The 22,682-nt window shown below is 45.8% G+C and overlaps 1 protein-coding gene across 1 annotated transcript in view; it reads right to left on the reverse strand.

The window, feature by feature from the left end:
• Positions 1 to 2,821: 2,821 nt before the first annotated feature.
• The window catches only part of Ankfy1 (ankyrin repeat and FYVE domain containing 1), a 73,489-nt gene continuing 53,628 nt past the window's right edge, over positions 2,822 to 22,682 (reverse strand). Inside the window, exons 13-25 of the mRNA XM_055597256.1 lie at positions 22,321 to 22,419; positions 21,946 to 22,099; positions 19,554 to 19,722; positions 17,833 to 17,951; positions 16,931 to 17,087; positions 15,603 to 15,803; positions 14,113 to 14,289; positions 12,890 to 13,037; positions 11,703 to 11,793; positions 11,349 to 11,473; positions 10,081 to 10,227; positions 6,952 to 7,042; positions 2,822 to 6,502 (exon numbers count right to left, since the gene is read on the reverse strand). Coding sequence (XP_055453231.1) covers positions 6,370 to 6,502; positions 6,952 to 7,042; positions 10,081 to 10,227; positions 11,349 to 11,473; positions 11,703 to 11,793; positions 12,890 to 13,037; positions 14,113 to 14,289; positions 15,603 to 15,803; positions 16,931 to 17,087; positions 17,833 to 17,951; positions 19,554 to 19,722; positions 21,946 to 22,099; positions 22,321 to 22,419 — 1,811 coding nt within the window. The 3' untranslated portion in view covers positions 2,822 to 6,369. The remainder of the gene's footprint in view (positions 6,503 to 6,951; positions 7,043 to 10,080; positions 10,228 to 11,348; positions 11,474 to 11,702; positions 11,794 to 12,889; positions 13,038 to 14,112; positions 14,290 to 15,602; positions 15,804 to 16,930; positions 17,088 to 17,832; positions 17,952 to 19,553; positions 19,723 to 21,945; positions 22,100 to 22,320; positions 22,420 to 22,682) is intronic.

A 22,682-nucleotide genomic window follows, 5' to 3' on the forward strand; every position in this document is an offset into this window, starting at 1 on the left:
ATTTCCCCTGCCCAAGTGTGTGTTAAACAGCTCACTTTCCTCATATCACTAATGAAAAGCTGTCTAACTGCCTCACAGTTAGCTTCTGCTCCAGGTTTCTCAACCCCACTCAGTGCTGAGTTCCCCTGCCTTCTCTACTCCATGGCAGGGGCAATTCTTACCTATCACTGTTGTTCTTGTTTGAGTTTTTGAGACAGGGTCTCATTATGTAGCTCTGGCTGGTTTGGAACTCACAGAGATCCACCTGCCTTTGCCTCCTTAGTGTTGGCTTTAAAGACGTTGTACAATTATGCCCTACCAATTACCTATCTTTGATCTCTGCTAGTTTAAAAAATTATTTGACTTTTTGAGACAGGATCTCATATATCCAGGTCAGCCTTGAACTCACTATGTAGGCACGTGTTACCATGCCCCGTTTGTTCAGTACTAGGGATTGAACCAGAGTTGTTTGCATGGTAGGCAAGCATTTATTAACTGAGCTATATTCCTAGGCCCTTGATCATCGTTGCTCTTGACTCTCTGACCATGATGTCCTGAAAGATCCCCAGAAAGCCCTCACTTGCTGCACTTCCCAGCTCCTCCTCATATGTCTCTGAAAGCTTCAACCCTAGAACTTGTTCTCTCTGGCTTTTTTCTTTTACTTCAGGCAGTACATTGCTAGGCAGTATCTCCAATCCAAACAGTTTGATAATAAAGAAGCCTGTGAGCTCCTACTGCAGGCACTGCAAACCCCACATTGCTTTTTTCTTTTGTGTACATGATGTAAGTGTGTGTATACTGGCAAAATGTGATGTCAGCTGTCTTCCTGTGTTTCTACCTTGTATCAGGCAAAGTCTCTCACTGAACTTGTAACTTTTTCAGCAAGACTGGAATCTTGGCCAGCAAGCTCCAGGAATCCTTCCGTCTCTTCCTCCCCAGTGCTAGGATACAAGTGTGTGTCACCATGCCTGGCTTTTTACAGGGATCTGAACTCTGGTCCTTACATTTGTATGACAAGTACTTTACCACCTGTGCCATCTCTCTGTGGTTCTCCCATCAGCCCACGAGGTCAGGAGGGGCACAAGATGAGGATCCTGCCTGGAATGGCCAGGGAGCACTGTGCAGAGATCACACACCCCAGGAACCACTTTAGGGAGCTAGTTGAACTTTAATTCCATAGAACAAAGGCTATATACCCGTTGGGGAGTGGGTGGAGGCTCCAAGGACAGGTGTACATAATTGGTTGGAACTAGGCGCTTCAAGGACTTGATTTGCATTAAACAGCACCCTCCTATCATATGAGACAGAACCCAGTACCTAATTATCCTATAGCCACAGGGAGGGAAGAGCTAGCAGGGAGCTGTGTCAAAGGCCATATATCAAATGTGGTTAGGGCCATCTGTCTACAGACTCTCCAGATGACGCTGGCAGAGAGAAGGAGGCCCTGCTGGGGAAAGGGAGTTCCTGAATGGCTATCTAGACCAGAAGGACTGCAACCTCAAACAGCAGGGACCTTCCAACACCTCCCCAGACCTACAAAGCTCGAATTCACAACCTTCCTCCTCCCTGTCACCAGATGTTTCAGCTGTCACCTGACACAAGCTTAGAATCACTAGGTAAGAGATCTCAACTGAATAGTCCAGCTCACAGTCCAGCATGCCTGAGGCATCTTCTTTCTTTCATTCTTTTTTAATAGTTCTTTTTTATATAGCTCTGGCTTCCGTGGAACTTGTGTAGACCAAGCTGGCCTCAAACTCAAAAGATTCCACCTGCCTCTGCTTCCTCTTGCTGAGATTAAAGGCACGAAATGAAATGCCTAGTCCTTTTATCTCCCTCTGTGTATTCATGTGCACTAGGTAATTTCTGTAATTGCTAATAGAGGATGGGAGCAGGGGGAGGGCACTAGCCTGCTGTGGGCTTTGTCACCCTGAGCAGGCGGGCCTGGCTGCACAAAAAGGGTAACTGAGGCCAGACAAGGAAATACAAGCCTTCAATCCCAGCACCTCAGGGCAGAGACAGGTGGATCTCTGAGTTCTACAGAGTTCCAGGATAGCCAAAACTACATAGCAAGATTCTAGGAGGAGGAGGAGGAGGAAGACTAGGAGGAAGAAGGGGAAAAAGAAGGGGAAAAGGAAGGAGGAACAGGAGGAAGAGGAAGAAGCAAGGAGGAGAAGAGAAGAAGAGGAAAAGGGGAAGAGGAAGGGGAAAAAGGAGAGGGAAATGGGGAAGAAGAAAGAGGCAGCACCACGTCAGAGGATGCAAACCCTCTAGCAGCACTGTGCTAGTTTCTGCTTCATTGAGCTGATTTGCCTCAGCGACAGCGCCCCTGCCCCTGCCTTCTTAAATCTTGGCCAGTGGGAAGCTCACAGTGACCTCATAGCTGCTTTGAAATGATGGGGTAAAGGAGTCCGGGATGCTTTGGAGAACTTCCAGCTGAAGCTGCATCAGCAGTCACAGGGATCACTATAACCTGAAGCTTGTGTCCGGGAGGCAGAGGGCAGCAGCTGCTCACGCTGCACAAAATGCTTGTGTGCCATGTGGAATGTAAAGACATTTCTTTGCAAATCGATTTTTAAATACATTTTTAGATTATTTTTATTACTTTAGCTTATGAGTGTTTTGCCTGCATGTCCATCTGTGTATCACTGGTGCCAAAGAAGCTGTAAGCTTCCACGTGGGTGCTGGGAATGGAACCCAGGTCCTTTGTAACAATTACTCTTAACCATTGAGCCAACTCTCCAGGCCTCGCATACCAATTTTTAAAGATTGTTTTTTAATGTTTCTTGGTACTTTTGGGTTAGAAGTAGTCACAAATGTCTTTAATTAAAATTTCCACTTTAAATTTAATTTTACCTCATTTTTATTATAAGGAATTGTTACAGAAAATGAAAATATCAATTTGAAAAATACATTCCATTACACAGACTCCAAAGAAACAATGCTGCTAAGCGCCATGGTCCCAGATGATGCTGGCATTCCCACACTGAGCACCACCAGAGAAATGATCTCTCCAAACATGTGCCTGCAGTTTTGGCCCAGCTGCTGCCTTGTCCTTGGTAACACAAGGATGTCACAGAACACCCTGCTCCACACAGCTGCCAAACAGCCAAGTCAGTAGGTCCCAGCCGTTCCCAGACCCCCTCTCTAGAGAACACCCATGTTGTCTGCTCTAACAGCTAACATGTAATTTATGCCACATGATAGGCAGTGAGCCTCCAGAGAAAGTCTTTAAGGCATCTACGACATCTGGGCATTTTACTATTTAGCTAACTGGTCACACACTCAGTTTTCACTAGACCAGTTCTGTAGAGTGAGCATGGCTCAGAGGCCCTTGCTGAGCTATTCGCCTGCTCGGCTGGCAGGGGAGCTCTCAGGGCTGGTCCTGAGGGAGGCCTGTGTCGGGAGGGAAGTATACACTTTTTTGTACACGCTGTTGCTGCCTCTCTGGTCTAAGCATTTGGCAGTTCAGCCACTTTTCTTTTCTCCAGGTAAAGAAATCCTAGATGGAAGCCTGTCCTCCAGCCCTTGCCTGCGAACAAGACTAGTGCTGGCACAGTTGGGTATGGGGATGTGCACGGCGGTCGGGCCCCACATGCCCAGCTTCATGCTGATGGGCAGTCAGAAGCAACTCATGGCTCTGAGGTAGAGGACAAAAGCGTCATGTGGACCCCACTCCTTGGAGAGAATATGGCAGGTGAACTGGCAGTCTATGAGTCAGCCTTGACTGAATTGGTTATTGGGGTGGAATAGGCCCCAAACTCGTGTTAACGTATCACTGAGTGAGACAGCAATGAGAAGACAACTGGAAATAAAGGAGTCCTCAGTGTAGGCACTTAAGCTTGAGGGACACTGCTGTTAGAGGATCATAGCAAACGAGCTGAAGCACATGGTTTGCACCTGTCTTAAAAGCAAACAAACAAACACCTTAAGGACCCACCGTATGGCAAGAGTCGTGATGAACCAGAGGCAGTTAAAAATGAGGTGAGCTCAGATCAGCACTTTTGCAGCAATTGTGTTTCAGTAAAGGTGGTTCTTTCTGCTCTGCTCACTCACAACTGGCAACTTTTTGAATTAATGAAGTTTTGCTGCAACTTCAAGGTACTGATTAAGACTGAACAAGAATAGCTAAGCAATTTCATGGTTAAATCTGATCAGCATGGAGAGAGCACAGGAGACATAGTAAGTCTGGTCCTAGCCAGGGCAGTGTACAGCAGGATTATAGCGCAATGAGCATGGCATGGTCTGGCAGCTGGGGCTGAGGCACGAGCCACATCTACAGCATGAGTACCAGTGGCCACGCCACACAGCCCCTCTCATTTAGTCACTATGCTGACCTCTGAAAGAACAGAAGCTTGAAGCCACGTTTTTAGGCATGATCTTCAGATTGCAAGTACAGTTATAGGCAAGATGGTTACTGAAACTGGTGTAGTCATCAAGGACAGAAGGATCAGCCTCATCCTGATTCCCTATATCCCCCTCTGCACTGTGAAAATAAAAGAATAAATGTGTGTATACTGGCCACCTTGGCTCACAGCTGAACCATAATTACCTCCCTCATTAAAGAATTAAGGTACCAACTAAATTCTAGGTGTGTGGATCCTCTTTAGACAAACAAACAAACAAAAAACAAAACAAAACAAAAAAAGGAAACTGACCACATATTTCATATAATTGTTAGCCAAGACTGACTAAATTTTTCCATAAAAAGTCCGTCTGAATTAAGTCACAGGCTGGGGACAATGGCACTCCTCCAAGTAACTCCTCCTTTTTAAACACTGTACACAAGCTAAGGTTAACATAAAAAGCATACATGTAAATCACAGAAGTATTTTTAGAAAGTAGCACACTGGTTTATCAGCACATTTTATACATATTTAGGCAGTAAAATGTCTAACTAACTCTACAGCAATAGAGAACACACCACTATCTAAGAAAGAAAGTGATGCCAAAAGCGTCCCTTTCATTCATACATCCATACTCCATTAATGCAAACAGTGCAGGGTTACCAAATGTCTCAAAGCAGTGCACGTGATTGACACTGTTAGTCTGTAACTGTATTACCACATACTGTTCATCTCAGAGTAGTTGCGTTTTTGTTTCTTAAAACAAAATCAGTGGCATAAGTTTCTCTTTCAGTGTGCAATAAAATAAATCTTAAAAAAATTAAAATTTTGAAACAGAAACCCCAAACACTGGGCAAACTTTAAAAAGAAGGAGGCCCAGTGTCCCCAGGGTTAGTACAGGCAGTATCAGGAAACAAGGCCCTGTAACATTGCAGCCCTGTTCAGCATCCCAGCCAGACTTCCAAAACAGACTGTTCATAGTTCAGCCAGAGGCTCTGGCTGCTGGCCCTGATGAGGCAGGGCCCTCCTCAGAATGGGCACCAACAGCGTCAGCATGCAAGGCAAGGTTTCAGCAGGAAGGATGTGTCAGGGAAAGGGGACCTGGACCGAGGTCACACACATCTCCTTTCTCGTCAGCATGAATTTCTTTCCCTTTAATAGTGTGTGCTGAGGTCCAGCCCAAGCTGACCATCAGAACCACTGAGAGAAGGTTATGTGATGGTATTTTTGAACATGAATTTTTGAATTGGATTTACTAATGATGCAGCTTTAGAAAAAGTGCAGCACAATCAAAGTGCATTTCTTTCACCACTCAAGTGGCAGCAAATGAGGACTCCACAGACAGGACGCAGCAAGACGAGAGAATGAGACAGCTGCTAGGTGTCAAGCTGCCACTGTGCTTTGACACCCAACAGCATCAACATTGGTAAAGCTTTCTGTTGTTAAGGCCACAATTTTTCAGCTCTCATCTTTGAACCCTGTTTAGAAAGATTCCACCTTTTGAAAAGGGCAGCTTACTAAAAAATACAGCTTAGCTTAAAGAAAGAAAAGACTCGAGGGCAAGTGGTTCCTATTACATGTATGAAAACGCTGTGCATTAAAGGCCACGGCCACTTAGAGCAGCCACCACCCTAGAGTAACCAGCTCAGCCAGCAGCTGCTCTCTACTCTGTCAGGCTCTGCCTCTTGTCAGCCCAGGCAGGAAGACCTTGTGAATTCGCTAAGATGAACGGTAGGCTACCGGAAGGGGAAATTGTCTCCAAGTGTCCTTGTGTGCTGTTAGCTGATTCCTATCACATTTCTCACACAGGCTAGACTGGCCTGGTCCAGCCAGTGAGACATCTAGTGTAACAGACCACAGTCTGACACACTGACAGTCATACAGAATCATCTGAAAAGGGATCACACCATGGTCCGTGATTGTTCCAGTCTTCTGGCACAGGAAGACAACTGCCAGCTCTTGCTCTACGTAAGAGGCAGGCTGGTGAGTAGAGCAGCTGCTGGGGAGGTGTCAGGCGACGCAGGCCTGGACCCTCCTGTAGGCCTCACTAAGAGACTCCACCCAGAGTCAGTACATCAAAACAAATGTTGCAAACCCGCACAGGCTTGTTCAGGTCAAACTTTATAATAGGAATCTCCTTGGTCGAGCATTTATGGCAAAGAAGACGGCCGCAGTGACGACTGTGGAGGCAAAGAAAGAAGTATGAGAGGCCCTGAAGAGCAGCCTGCTCCCAAATGGCCAGCTAAGGCCAGTCTCTGACTGGCATCTGTGGCCAACTACCAGCCAAGTCATACCAATTCAATATAACTTTTAGTTCTTAACAAAACACTGAGTAGCAGCTAAGCTAAGCAAATGCAAAGTTAAGCACAGCTGCCTCACCTGGCTGGGAACTGCCACCTAGTCCTTGGCTCCCTGTGAGGCAGTGAGGACCCTCAGCGCCCAGGAAAGCCACAAGTCTGAGTGCTTTTGCTTTCCCTACTCTCGCTTCGGTGGGATGCTGCTCAGTTCTATCATCTCCCCGTTCTTTTGCCCAGCAGAGGCCTGAAGGGTTCATGGCCCATGGAGGACAAGTATGGAAGAGACATCAGCTGACACTCCTAGTCCTCTGCAAATGATGGCGGGGTCTTACCAGTGATGTTTGCGAGTTGTGACTCCAAACTTGGCAGTACACTCATAGCAGTTGGAGCCATCACACCACGGAGGCTCCTTGGAGAGCATATCTGTAATGCAGAAGATTACTTGTTACACCGTGACGTGTTGATTGGACAGGCTCCTGGAGTAGGCCTGAAGCAGCAGGCTACATTAGACATTCCAAATGGTCAAGGGACCATCACAGGGGAGCCTGGAGAATCAGCACTTGTCACGCAGGCTGGAACAAAAGGAAACCCAGCTGGAGGTGTGAATCAGCAGCGTGTACAGGGCAACATGCAGCGAAGCGAGCACACTACAGAAAAGTTGTCAGGGCCTGAAGGACTGGAAAACACAGTAGAGGAAGCCAAGACAATGGAATCAAGGAGGAAGAGTCTGTGAAGTTTGGGGACAGTTTGAACAGACATGTAGGATGTATGAACAGCCAAGACACATGGGATTCCAACATTTCCGGGGCGACTCAGCCAACGGATGGCCTGAAGAACTGCACAGAAGCTGCAGCAGCATTTCAGAAGTCGGCAGTGTCCTGGCAGGGCGCTGCTGCTCTGCACAGTGACGGGCGGCAAATGGGTCGGTCACATGGAGCCAGCACAGCCAAGGCACCTGCTGAGTGCTGAAAAGGCTGACCAAGTATGCAGCAAAAGGAAAATTAAGACTACATTCAACACTACAAAGCTTTTAAAAAATAAATACATCAATAAATAAGTTTATTAATAGCAGGGCTGGAGAGGTGGCTCAGTGGTTAAGAACTCAAATTCCAGGGGGTCTGATATACGACATCCTCTGGTCTCTAAGGGCACCTGTATAAAAGCGGTACTCACACAGGTACACACATTCACATACATTTTAAAAATCTTTAAAAAATAAATGTATTTTTCTTAAAAAATATTTTCTTTGGTTTTATATTTACATGTACAACATTCTGTCTGCATGTCTGTCTTTGTACCATGTGCATGCACGGAAGATGGTATAAAGGAGTGTTGGAGCCGTTGGAACTAGAGTTATAAGTGGTTGTAAGCTACCATGTGAATGCTGGGAATTGAACCTGGATCCTCAAAGAGCAGTCAGCACTAAGCCATTTCTCTAGCCCAAATTTAAAAAATAGAAAAAACAAAACAAAACAAAATAAAACACGTGAGGCCGGAGAGATGACTTAGTTAAAAACACTGGCTGCTCTTCCAAGGGTCCTGAGTTCAGTTCCCAGCAACCACATGTGGCTCACAACCATCTACAAGGAGATCTGGGGCCCTCTTCTGGAGTTCAGGTAAACATTCAGACAGAACATTGTATATACAATATCTGTCATCTGGGCATGATAGTACACACCTTTAATCCCAGCACTTGGGCAGGCATTTCTCTGTGAGTTCGAGGCCAGCCTGGCCTACAGAGTGAGTTCTAGGACAGAGCTACACAGAGAGAGACCCTGTCTTGAAACCCCTCTTCCCCCAAAAAAGCATGTGTGAGCGTTCCATGGTGTATCTGTGACAGTCAGACAACCCTGGAGAGGCACTTCTCTCCTACCTTTCTGGGTCTCAGGGATGGCACTCAGACCATCAGGGTTATGCAACAAGCACTTCACCTGCTGGGCCATCCTGCGGGCCTTCGGGAAAATCTTAAACTGACAGCTGACAAACTGCAGCTCTGGGGTATGGCATCTGATATTACCAATATGTAATGATCAAATCAAGATAATTATCCTTCTTCTGACCTTAAACTTTCTCATTCTTTGTGTCACAAACACATGAATTCCTTTTTCTACTTGCATCCAAAATGCTCTATTTCTTCTTTCTTCCTTAGTGTTCACTATTTTCATTTTTTTTGTCATTGCCACCTCCTGAAGCTCAGATTAGCCTTGAACAGTTTTTAAAATTGCTTATTAGCGGGATGGAGGGTGTTATATACAAGCAGAGCTTCCTGTGGAGGTCAAGGACAACTGTGTAGGGTTAGCTCTCTCCTTCACCTCTGTGGTTTGAATAGTGTGGCCCCCAAAGACTCGTGTGTGAATGCCTGGCCAATAGGAAGTGGCGCTCTCAGGAGGAGCCTTGTTGGAGGAAGTGTGTCACGGTGGGCCCAGTGTGTCTGCTGCCTGTGGCTCCATTTCCACCATGTCTGCCTGCACACCGCCACTCTTCCCTACAGGACAGTGATGGATTACACTTCTGAACTGTAAGCCAGGCCATTAAATGTTTTCCTTTATAAAAGCTGCCGAGGTCATGGTGTCTCTTCACAGCAATAAAACCCAAACTAAGACAACCTTTACAAGGGTTCTGGGGGTCGAACTCAGGTTTTCAGACTTACCCACACAGCCATTTTGATGGCCTTTGGCCTTCAACTTTTTTGTTTGTTTTTTGAGACAGGGTTTCTCTGTATAGCCTGGCTGCCCTAGAACTTGTTCTGTAGAGCAGGCTGGCCTCGAACTCACAGAGATCCCCCTGCCTCTGCTCCCCGAGTGCTGGGATTGCAGTGCGTCAGCACTGCCTGACTTTTCCTTCTTCTTTAATTTGTATGGGTGTTTTGCCGCATATATGTATGCTCCATGTGTGCAGCGCCCACAGGGGCCAGAACAGGCACCGGATTTCAATGTGGGACTAGAATCCAGGCCTCTCCAGCACACGGCCTTCTAATCTTCCTGCTGAGATTATATGTTTGCCATCACCACACCTAGCTTAGGACATTCTGATTCTTGCTACCATGTCAAAAGAAAGGCATAAAACCACACAAGTAAGAATCAAGGGTTCAGGGCTGGAAAAATGGCACAATATCATCCCTAACTCCAGTTCCGGGGGACCTGATGACCTCTGACCTCTGAGGCACCAAGCATGCATATGGTACACATATATACATGCGGGCAAAACACTCATATAAATAAGTCTTTAAAAAGTATTAAGTAAATAAGACCAGCCAGGATGCACAGTCAATATGACCAGCTGAGAGACTGTGGGAAAATGACAGGAAGGTCACTTCCCTTTTCATAGATATCGCCTTACATGGTGCCTGGAAACAGCAGGTTCAGATGAGAGTAAATTATGAGATTTAAAGATCACCAATACTTAGACAATCACCATCATTATCGTGCTTGTAGAGGAGGTACAGAGAGTGTGCTACTTACCTAATAATCTAAACAAGAGCTGCTTAGTGGCAACCTGGTAGTTGAAAATGTTGACTCCTTGATTATTATTCACCCCAAGGCGAACCCCAGACCGAACGATGGCACGACACAAGTTGGCATTCCCTTTCATGTATGCTAAGAGCAACACTAGAAAACAAAATCATAGGTAAGGCTGTTCTCCACCAGTTCTAGCTGGCTACTGCCAAAGGGTGGGCACAGCACAACACTGGCAGGACATCTGTTAGGAAAGTCTGCAGACAAAAAGGAGTTCGAAGGACTAGGACAATTTCATGGAGAATCTGGAATGTCTTCCAAAAAAGGGTCCAGCCAGAAGCCAGGTGATATTACAATTGCACATGTTCTCCCACCTTAAGGTCTGTATAAAGGAAACAACAAAACAAACAAAAAACCAAAACAAAAAACAAACAAACAAAACAAAAAAAACCCACCCACTTTTCTCAGTTGCCTTCCCCAACCAAAACTCATTGTTTTTATCAAAGTTCTTTGCAATATAACTAAATGTAAGAGACTTGTGATTTCAGCATGGACAGAGATATAAAAATCAGTATAGGGAACAGGTTCCAGAATGTTCTTCCACCCAAAGGAGCCTCTCTTTTTCTGAAACGCTGGCTCAGCAGCAAGCCAGGCTATAATCTGGCTACTTCACTCTTCCAAGTCATAACTAGAAGTTCCCTCGGCTTCCCCTTACCAGACACTTTATTAAAATTTTAACTCAAAATGATGCAGTAACAGGAGGGCTCTTAACCGCGCTATCAAATGAGAGCACGGGTGTGGGGGCTGACAGCTTATCCTGTGACCTTACTAACAGTAACACAAGGAGACACCTAAAGCTAAGGCTCCACGAATCAAAACCCTGGACACTAGCCTCTCCCCACCTGCCTCTTAAGCTACCACACGGGCAATGATGCTCCTGAAGTAGACTATAAAACTGAGGGTGAGCTACTAGAGGGGCCTGCATTACACTTTGAAAAAAGGCTCCTGGGTATAACTTGCCACTTCCTCAAAGCATGTTACAGGTACTGGAGCCCTGAATCTTGGTTATGTCTTATCTCTACTGAAATGGGAACATGGAAAGGTCCTGGTCAACTAAATAAAAGGCAGATGAGGGCAATTACAAGAAATGTAATGGTCTACTTGGTCACAGGTATGTGGTTGTGGAATACCTGAAGCACTTCAAATGTCAGACACCAAATTCATAGTAGGGATCTTCAACAGATGCAAGGAGTCAGACATCTAAATTTACATACCTGTGTTACCTTCTGCATCTGGCTTGTCCAGAGGATACTCAGGCATGCACTCTAAGAAGAGATCAAAGATGGCTGCTGCGTTCTCTTTGCCATACTGTCCCAGAATGTGCAGTGGTGACTGGCCTCTGATGAAAGGAGTTGCAAGGGTTAGACATGTCATAACTGTTTCACAAAAGAAGGAATTTTCTGAACTCTCTGATCTTAACTAAATCTAAAGGACATACAATAGACCATAAAAGTTTTCTAGAAAGTATTTATTATAAAATCAAAATTACTATAGAACCCAACACTGTTCAGGTGCATCTGGGGCAAGGGGAAGCAATGGGCTAGGCCACAGGAACCAGACACACTCACCTCAGATTAAAGGCCTCAGCATCCACTGTACACTCTGTCAGAAGAGCCCGGATGTTGTTGAGCCGACCATGCATGACCGCAAGATGGAGAGCTGGGGAGCAAAACCACTTACTGTGCAAGTCCAGAAGCACAGATAGAAATCTGTCTGCCCCATCTAAATACACTCATCAGAGCAACTGAGCAGCCAAGTACAGAACCATCCTTTCGTATCTCCTCCCTTCCCTTCCCACCATCAGTAATCAATGTAATCTCATGAGCCTTGTTTTCTATGCTGGAGTTTTCAAAGATGAGATTTCATGGTTTCAAAGAAAGCTGCCTCTGTCTCCATGCTTGCTCTGTCTCTCACTGTGGTTTGAATGAGGGTGGGCCCCATTCTCATCTATGTTAATGTTTGGTCTCCAGTTGGTACGACAGTTTGGGAAGGACTAGGAGATCTGGTCTTGTTGGAGGACATGGTCACTGAGGATGGGCACGCCATTCCCAGCTAGTACTCTCTTGAGTGCTGTCTGTCTGTGCCTGCCTCATACTTGTGACTCAGTTGTAAGCTCTCAGCTACTGCTACAGCACAGAGCTTGCCTGCCTGCTCCCATGCTCTCTGCTATGATGGTCATAGTGCTTTGTCAGAGCAATAGAAAAGTAACGACAACAGACACACACAATTTTTTAAAACGGGCCACGTGGACCACTGGGTAAAGGCACTTGCCATCAAGCCTGAAGACCTAAATTTAATCCCCAGAACCCACATGTATGAAACCAACTCCTGAAAACTGTCCTCTAGGAACGCATAAAAAAAGAAAAAAAAAGGTCATTGGGCTATAGAGATGGTTCAGAAGTTAAGATGCTGCTCTTGCAGAGGACCTTACTTCAATTCCTAGCAGCCAAGTCAGGCAACTCACTCTAGTTCTAGGGATTCTAACATGTCTGGACTCTGAGAGCAATAGCATTCACATGTATATTCCCCTACCCAGACCTAATGTAAAATAATTTAAAAATCCTTTTTTAAGATGTACTTAGCAGCCCAACCACTTTAGACTACCAGTGTTGCAATCAAATTGGGAAGCTAGTCAGTCAAAAGACAGATGTGCTGCCTCTGCAGCACCCTGACCCTCTAAGAGCCAACCTTCACCAGGGGACAGCCCAAGGGCGCAGTGGAACGCCACTGCAGAGCAGGGTTCCCTAGGAAGTACCATTATTCCCATTCTCATCCACAGCAGCAAAGTCCACTCCATTCTCTAGGAGGACTGAGCAGATGGTGGGCAGGTCCTGCTGGGCAGCAAGATGGAGAGCAGTCTGACGATGCTTGGTTAATTCATTCACCTTGGCTCCTGCAAGAAGCTGTTAAAGATGATTACTCAATAAGGCCCAAGGGCCAAGTAGGGCCAAGTCCACAGGTCTTCTCTAATCCACAGACTGACAGTCTACCCTCTTGGCACAGCCTGAATGCAGGAGGATCCTGCACATCGTCCTACTGAGGCAAACACAACAAAACCTGTGTCAAAGGCAAATTATCTACCAGTGTGTTCAATGACTATTCCTTAGGATACAAGAATTCTAAGACTTTAGTGTATTAAAACCTCTAAGTAATGCAATGATATTCACTGTGCTATGCGAGAATGTCCATATTGCTTATAATTCTCATATTCAGGGACAGGAGCCTTATCAACTGACCTACCCAAGCCTTCTTATAATTCTCAAATTTAAAACAAACTCCCCGTTCTAAATACCAACATACACTCTGTCCAACCATCACACCCTTTCTTTCTTGGGCTTATTCCCTGCCTGACATCATGTTGTGCTGGAAAATCAGGCTTTTGAGTTAAGCTCAAATCTAGTTACACAAATTAATATCCAAGAGCCTAGGGGAAGCTCTTTCTCACCTATCCTCTTTATTGGAAATGTATAAAATTCCCCTTATAGAGTTTTAAGAGACAGCTTAAAGTTTTAAGTTTTCTTTTGGAGAATTATGAGACAGCTCATTTAAAAGTCTCACCTAGCCTGGGCATGGTGGAACTTGGGAGGGGGAGGCAGAAGCAGGTGGATTTCTGTTATTCTGAGGCCAGTTTAACCTGCATAGAGTTCCAGGAAAAAATACAGAAAGGGAGGGAGGGAAGAGATGGAAGGAGGGAAAGTCTCAGCGGAGTGCCTGACAGCAGGCAGACAGCACAGCTGACCTCCAGCCCCTTTCTGTTGTCTGTCAAATCCTCCTGGGCCCTCAAGGCCTGATTCCCTATCTCTAGGTCTCTTTCCAGCATGTCCACCAGAGCGCTCGAGACCCGCAACCTCTTGACACATCTGTCTTCCTGGGTGGACTGGTATATTCCCAGATTGATGCCTTTCACTCACAACAGCTTCGAAGACAACTTCTGCACATGCTCTGAAGCACGCTTGGCTTCATATGCTTGTGGCTTACCAGATTTCGGACAATGATCTCCGAACCTGCCTGAACAGCAAGGTGCAGAGGGGTCAACTTGGAAGCATCCTGAACTCTGGAGTTCACATTGGCCTGGACACTGATCAGGAACAAGACACTTTCGATGTCAGAGTTCTGAACTGCCACATGAAGAAAATTCCGACCTTTATTATCTACCTATAGCAACAAAGAAACACACTATTAGCCAGTTCTCCTTAAGAACAGGGTCCTCCTGCATGCCCACAAGCTCATCAGACTGCGGGGAGGAATAATGCAAAACATGCCACCCTCCTCCAACACAACTCTGTGCACACATGCATGTCCTGGCACCCTCCTACAGCAGAAGCTAGACTTGGAAACCCAAGACGGGACCAGGTGAAGATGGAAGGTATTTGAGTAGCTGACTGCTCAGGAATAGCTGACTGTCCAGGAACAAACAAATGTGACAATTTCACTGCAAGGCATCTGCTCTGGTCAAACTAAATACCCATCTCATCCCAGAGCAGCCAGACAGGCTTCAGAGTAACACAATGAGAGGAAGCCAGCAGCATGCCAGACAAGCATGAAGAAGCCAGAAGCTTCCTCACAGCAAACCCTAGCATGCTCTGTAGTTACAGGAATCCTTAGTACAAGAGAGGACAGCACATTCCACACTCTGCATTAACACACACACACACACACACACACACGCATCTAATGTGTGCTGGGATAAGTATAGTCTGCAGGGCTCACATCAGTAGTACCAGTTTCACACTAGATGGAGAAGAAAAGTGAGAGATCTGTCCCCGTTCGTGACTATCAGTCTGAGCATAGACAAAGTTAAAGTTACACACCCAGTCATAGTCAGGAAAATGAGGTGAGATAGCAGAGCCTGTGCTAGCAAGCAGCCACCGTCATGCCGGGACTGCACTTCATTCAGGACCCATATCTCATGTCATCCGTAATAGCTATTACTAAATCTTGGCAAAATTCTTTAAGCTAGCTGAAATCAGGTTTCTGTGGGACTGACCAGACAAACCTATTCTATCTTTTACCACACATCAGTCATTACCATTTCCCATACACTGTGGTAGATAAACAAGTTGCAACCAGGATTTAGAAGATGAGAAAGAAATGGCAAAAACCATGGAAAATGCACATGCTAAGTAAGAACTGAAAGTCTAGGACGGTTGCCCAACATGCCTATCCAGTTTTAGCGCTCCCAGCAAATGCACAGTGAGCTCAGCTGCACACCCACAGAATGCTAAGGCTAGGCATTCACTTGAGCTCCCTTCCCCAGCCACGTCCCTACCGAGTGGCTGAAATACAGGGGAGCACACTCACGCCACAGCCAGCAGACACAGGATACCGGAACAGCTACACTTTCAGAAAAAGGAGGTTTAACTTCAAAACAAGTGTCTTTGTGCACAAGGGACCTGTTTAGTTAGCGGCCTGGTTAGTCACAATATGAGGAGTTTTGCTACGGAGAACGATGGTGGCTGGTCACTGACCTGCTCAGCAGCCCCAGACTCTCGTTTCAGAATGGCCTCAGCTGCCTTATTGTTCTTGTAAGTCATGGCGCAGGCAAAAGGGGTCAGCCCTTGTCTGTCTCGTACACTCAACTCAATGTTAGGGTGAGAGATCAAAAGCTGAATGATGACACTGTGCTGGTTGCTTATGGCCACATGGACAGGCGTTCTTCCTTCTGCATCCTATGGAGATGGGCACAAATTTCCATGTCTAATTGAAAGACAGAACTCAGGAGCAATCTGAAGGGTGGTAGCCTTTAAGATCAATTTCAGTTATGAGAGCCTGTGTTTGAAATCAGCTTTAAAGAGGCAAAACATAAAGATGACTTCTCTCCCCACACTTTTGCAATGGCCACAGTGCCCCAGGGGCAACAAGAGCCCAGCACAGCCACATTGTTTCCGAAGAGCTAATCATCCCGGTTCTCATTTCTACAACTCAGTGTAAATCTCTACAGTTTCTAGAGCTGTGTAGATGGCTCAGGCAGTAGTGTTTGCTTTACAAACATGACAGCTGGGGTTTGAGTCTCAGGGCCATGCAAAAGGCATGGGCTTGTTCGCAAAAAGCATGGGCTTGTAAAGTGTAGGGGAGGGAAGACAAGTAGATTGTGGGGTCCACTGGCCGGGCAGCCTGGCTGTCCAAGTCCCAGGCCAACTGGAGACCCTGTCTTAAGAATAAGGTAGGGCTGGGGCTGGGGAGACAGCTCAGCACGTAAGCGCATTGGCTGCTCTTTCTGAGGACCCACTTCAGTCTCCAGTATCCATATAGAGTCTGTAACTCCAGTTTCAAGGGTGTAGTACCCTTTTCTGGCCTCTTCTGGTACGAGGCACACAGTATACTTATGTACATACTGGCAAGAAGTCATAGGCATAAAATAAAAAGTAAACAAATCTTTAAAAATATATTAGGTGGACAACGCCTACATAAAAACACCCAAGGTGTGCATGTGTTCATGCACAAACTCTCTCCCCCTCTCCCTCATAACCCCCCCCACACACTCACTCCACAGGTTTGACTGCTGAAGAACATTAATGAGCTAATGGGACACGGTCCCAGGTTAGTGGGAGACTAACCTGATTCTATGTGAAATCTATAGGGGACTAAGGAGTAAGGTACAATAGAGGAAAAAAAACCTTCTTTATGTTGAAGAGAATTAACCTGAAACCAATTCAATTACCAGACAGGCTGTAAACTCAAAAAGTCACTATCTGTCATATTACAGGCTGCTTTGTGGTAAACAACTCTAGAACTGGGGAACATACAAGGTCCCTCATCTTCTGAGTTCACTTCCCCAGGAAAGAAAACTATATACCTGTGCATTGACATTGGCACCGAACTCCAAAAGACACTGCACCGTCTCCTCTAGCCCCCACGAGGCTGCCAAATGCAGGGGGGTCTGCCCGTCCCGTGCCTCCTCTTCTCCTTCTCCGTCATTACCTGGCTGTCTGGGGCTATTGACGTCACAGCCACTAAAGCAGGGAAACAGAAGGTCACCCTCCACCTCACTTAGCAGCATGTGCTAGAGAGCAGCAGCTCCATCCATGCTAACAGAGTCACCACTGCAAGCCCTGGACCCCGGCATCAAGCTCCAGAGCCTGGGTGCCACTGACGTAGCCTCTCTTGTAACTGGTCTTTAGGCAACCTGGGACTCAGAACTGTTGCAGACTCCATAGGAATAGGCACATATTTAAATGTTGAAAACAATTATTTGCAAAGTTTCCCAGATTACCTTGCCTTATCCCCCTCTTATACCGTTCACATGTCATGGTGGGGCCCAGATGAGTCCATATGGTCTCCTTTACTCTAACCTCCTGATGTCACAGTGGGCGCTGTTCTGAAGCTAACAGGGGTCAATGCAGTCCCCAAAGCAGATGGTTTTGATCCAGGCCTGTGTGATTCTTGGTTCCCCACCTAGCTTGTTTTTTAGCTGACTTGACATGACAGAATAGTGATCCTCTGATAATTTCTATTTTTTTATTTTTTGAGACAGGGTTTCTTTGTAACAGTCCTTGATGCCCTGGAACCCGATCTGTAGACCAGGCGGGTCTAAAACTCACAGAGATCTGCCTGCCTCTGCTAGGATTAAAGGCCACCGCCCTCCTGATAATTATTAAAGTCAAGGCCAGATCCAGGCATGTCAAGACTAAGGTGAGTTACCAAAGAGGTGGTATGCAGTAAGCTGAATGAAAAGAGAAATGCTTTGGCTTCTCAGACCTGCGAATAAGAAAGCAGGCAGTAGACTCATTGTTTTCATCAATGGCTCTATGCAGAAGTGTCTGAAGACACCCACTGGGTCCTGGGCCCCAACATGTAGCATCACAGCCATGTCTAACCTGCAGAGAAACACAGTTTCCTTACAAAGACTGTCGAGCAAAAGAAAAAATGTTTATTTTCAACTTTAAGCAATATGTACATTACATAAGGCTTGGTCAATAAGTAATTATTGTTCATTAGGGTTTTTTTCTAATTTATTTTTTTATTCACTTTATATCCTTCATTCATTAGTTTTATACACACTGATTAAAATCTGCTCTTTGGGAGCTGGAGAGATGATGGTTCATCAGAAGCACTGGCTACTCTTCTAGATGACCCAGGTTTGATTCCCCATCCCCACGCTATGGCTCAGAGCCATCTATTAACTCTAGCTCCAGGGATTTGATGCCCTTTTTTGGCCTGCATGAGTTTCAGGAATGCACATCGTGTACATGTAGGCAAAACACCACACATATTAAAAATTTAAATTAATATGATCTTCTCTGTGTAAATTCTTAAACTTGGTCCAAGGAGTGTGGTTTTCAGAAGTATAAATCAGTGCCTCTACGGCTGTGTGTTCTACAGCTGTGGACTACTGTGTTTGTGTGCTCCAAAATCCCCCAGCAATATGTTCTGGTAATTATCAAGTTACATCCCAAAACAGCTGATTAAAAACCTCAGGTGCAAAATGCCTCAGTGTCATACTGCAGGCCCCCAGAGTGATAAATGAGAAACCCCAGGTTCATCTACCTTTTAGGTCTGTCTTGTCCACAACACAGACAAACCTAAGATTTGGGGATTTACTAATGTGGTGACAGCATCAAATCTGCCCCTCTCAGGAGATGCCTGAGGCGATCCCTCCACTCTAGCACTCCTGTGTCACTCCTGTGTTGTCTTCTAAAGACAGCCCAGACAGAAGTGCTGGCCAGCACCAACGTGGATCTCACAGTGTCTCTCCTCCCACCCCAGAGAGTCCCACTCCTGGCTAGTCTGGAACTTGCTGTGTAGACTAGGCTGACGCTGAACTCACAGCCTGACCTACCCAGGGCTGGGATTAAAGCTGAACACACCCCCGCCTTGCTGAACCTCAGACTTACTTGGACTTATTTAACTTTTATGCATGAGTGTTTTCCTTGCATACATGTCTGTTTATCCTATACATGCTTGGTGCCTGCTGGAGTCAGAGAACACCAGATTCCCTAACTGGAGTTAGGGCTGTAAACCGTTATATGGGTGCTGGAAGTCAAAACTGGGTCCGCTGTGACAAGTGCTTTTTTTTTTTTTTTTTTTTAATGCTTTTTTCTTTCTTTCTTTTTTTTTTAAAAAAAGATTTATTTATTATTTATACAGTATTCTGCTTGCAAGCGTGCATGCACACCAGGAGAGGGCACCAGATCTCATTATAGATGGTTGTGAGCTACCGTGTGGGTGCTGGGAATTGAACTCCGGACCTCTGGAAGAGCAGCCATGCTCTTAACCTCTGAGCCATCTCTCCAGCCCCGACAACAAGTGCTTTTAACCCATCTTACTGCCCCATCATCTTGGACTTTTTAACATGACATTCCACTGTTTATCCTTGACCTGATTTGTAACTTGGCTGACCTCTTGCTTCTGTGATGCTACACGGGCACCAAATCTGTATCTGACACAATATGCTCATCTGAAAGCAGAGCATGACTCACCAGAGTGGAAGCAATATCCTCCAGATTCCTTGCCAAAGCAAGCCACAGTGGGGGGTCTCCTTTTTCATCTGGCACAGACATGTCAGCTCCTCTGGTACATATGGCATCAACCACTAGTGGAAGCTGATTTTTGATGGCTAGCTGAAGGGCAGTCTCCCCATCCCGAGTCCTACTAAGACATAACCACCACAATCAAAACCAGTGCTTATAACGGAAGCCAAAGAAAACAGCACTTTCCAGATCTTCCAAAGCCTAGATGCCATTGGAGCCATTATACTCACTTCATTTAGTCTCTAGAATAGTCTCAAGAAAAGCAAACTTGCATTTGTCTTTCATGCCAATTAAGAAAATATAGTAGCCAGGTAGTGGTGGGTGGGGCACGCCTGTAATCCCAGCGCTAGGGAGGCAGAGGCAGCTGGATCTCTGTGAGTTAGAGCCCAGCCTGGTCTACAAAGTGAGTCCAGGACAGCCAGGGCTACACAGAGAAACCCTGTCTCAAAGAAACAAAACAAGACAAAGAGAGAAAATACAGTTCACTTCTCTCTATTGTACTCAAAAAGCAACAAACAGGGCTAGAGATACAGCGTGATTGTAGGAGTGTTTATTTGGCATTCATGAAGCCCTGGGCTTGATCCCCAGCACACATGCCTGCACTTGGGAGAAGTAGGGAGCAGGATCAGAAATTTAAAGTCATCCTCAACTACTGAGAGTCGGGAGCCTGGGATACACTAGACAGTCTCAAAAGGAAAACAATAAAACCCACGTAGTTTTCCCACCTTAACTCAGCGTCATTTGACACCGGAAATCCAGAAAGGATCCAATGAATATACAGTGATAAAAGTTAAGCAAGATGGTTCAGCAGGTTTGTCATGAAGCCTGACACCTGAGTTTGATCCTCAGGTATAAAGAGAGCATCGACTCCCACAAGCCCTCCAACTTCTTTCTTTTTTTAATTAATTTTTATTTTTTTATATTAACCACAGGTTATTTACTTTGTATCCCAGCCAAAGGCACCTCTCTTTTTCCCTCCCAATCCCACCCTCCCTCCCTTCCTCATCTTTTTCCTGCCCCTTTCCAAGTCCACTGCTAGGGGAGGTCCTCCTCCCCTTCTATCTGACCCTAGCTTATCAGGTATCTTCAGGACTGGCTGCCATGTCCTCCTCTGTGGCCTAGCAAGACTGTTCCTCCCGGGGGGGGGGGGGGGGAGGGAAATAGGTAAAGGAGCCAGTAATTGAGTTCATGTCAAAAATAGTTCTTGTTCCCCTTACTAGGGAAACCCACATGGATACTGAGCTACCATGGGCTACATCCGAGCAGGGGTTCTAGGTTATATCCATACATGGTCCTTGGTTGGAGAAACAGTCTCTTAGAGGACCTCTGTGCCCTGATATATTTTGTCCTCTCCCGGTCATATTAACTCCCCCTTTTATCGTATGATTCCCTACACTCTGCCAAAGGTTTGGTTAGGAGTCTCAGCATCTGCTTTGACACGCTGCTAGGTGGAGTCTTTCAGAGGCCCTCTGCGGTAGGCTCCTGTCCTGTTACTTGTTTTCTCCTACTTCCCATGTCCATCCCATTTGTCTTTCTAAGTGAGGATTGATCATCTTACTCCGGGTCCTCTTTCTTGTTTATCTTCTTTGGGTGTACAGATTTTAGCCCTCCAACTTCTATAACACTGTGGCAGGTGTGGGTGCATAATACACGTGCTAGAGAAATATATAAAGTTAAACATTAAAGCCTGTTTCTCCTTTAACCCAGCTCGTAGCTTAGTCATTGGCTGTTCTTTGTTACAACTGAAATCCCTATTCAAGATTGATTTTTGATTTTTTATAACAAGATTTGTGTGAATTTGTGCACTGGCCCTGATATTGCCAATAAGGACGGAGTACAGTTTGACTGTGGCTGAACACTTCCATGGATCACACTCAATTATAAGCCCAGTCTGCACTTTCTGTTCTAGGACATGAATTAGGGATTGAACCTGAGCATCAGAGCTATCCAGCAAGTGTTCTACCGCTGAGTACATCACCATCCCCCTTCTGTACACCATCCCCTTTGACGTCTTGGGATTGGACATAGGGTCAAGTACATTAGGCAAGCTCTCCACTTGAGGACTGCATTCAGATTCTTTTTATATTTTGTGTTTAGGGACATGGTGTTACTGTATAAACCAGGCTGGCCTTGAACTCACAGGGATCTGCCTGCCTCTTCCTCTAGAGTGCTGGTATTAAAGGTGTATATTACCATGCTCAGTTCCTATCCCCTCTAAAAGTTTTCATTTTGGAATAGTTTCTCTAACTTGCTCAAGGACGTTTTCACTATCCTCCTGGTTTTGAAACATCTCAACTAAATATGACCTGGAGTTACAACAAAGCATGACACTTCGTCCCACCTGACGTTTATATCAGCTTGGTGCTCCAGGAGGAAGAGAGCACTCTTGCTGTCCTGCCGCCATATGGCCATGTGTAGCAATGTCTGTCCATCTGACACGGTGTCATTGATAGACGCTCCGGAGCCCAGCAGCTGGGCAGCAATTGTGTGCATGCCTGGGAAATAAACAACCCCCAATTCATGCATGATCGACTGTTCCCACTTCCCTGACAACAAACTGACCCTCTAAGCTTCTCAAAGGCACCAATTTTTTAGGGGATGTTAACAGGTAAAAAGTTATTTTACAGCAAATGATCAGCCCCGCCACTTCCCCCTTCCCCCTCATCTACCCACCTACACACCTATCTGAGAGGCGACAGCCTTTGGCATAGCTTACCAGTCCATAATGCCAGGCCTAGCACAGTTTGGTCTCGGGAATCCTTGAGGCTGAAGTCCGGAATAATTTGTAAGTTGTTGTTGGCATGCAGAGCATTAGCTAAATATTTTTAAAGGAAAAAGAAATTTGCTTTCACCATTCTGCGAGGTAGCAGTAAGAAGGGAACCACACTTCACTGGCAGCCCTGGCCTCCAATCTGTGGAGCTCCTCCTGTCTCTGACTCCTGAATAATGGGGTCATAGGCATGCGACACCCACCTGGCTCCTCTGATCACACTGACGGCATTCAAGAGCATAAGACTTAGTCAATCAGAACCAGAATATAATTGCTTTTCAAAGGGAACAAACAGAGGAGTAAAAGGC

The sequence above is a fragment of the Psammomys obesus genome, unplaced genomic scaffold (genome assembly GCF_907164565.1).
Source record: "Psammomys obesus unplaced genomic scaffold, mPsaObe1.curated_primary_1811, whole genome shotgun sequence".
Classification (NCBI taxonomy): Eukaryota; Metazoa; Chordata; class Mammalia; order Rodentia; family Muridae; genus Psammomys; species Psammomys obesus.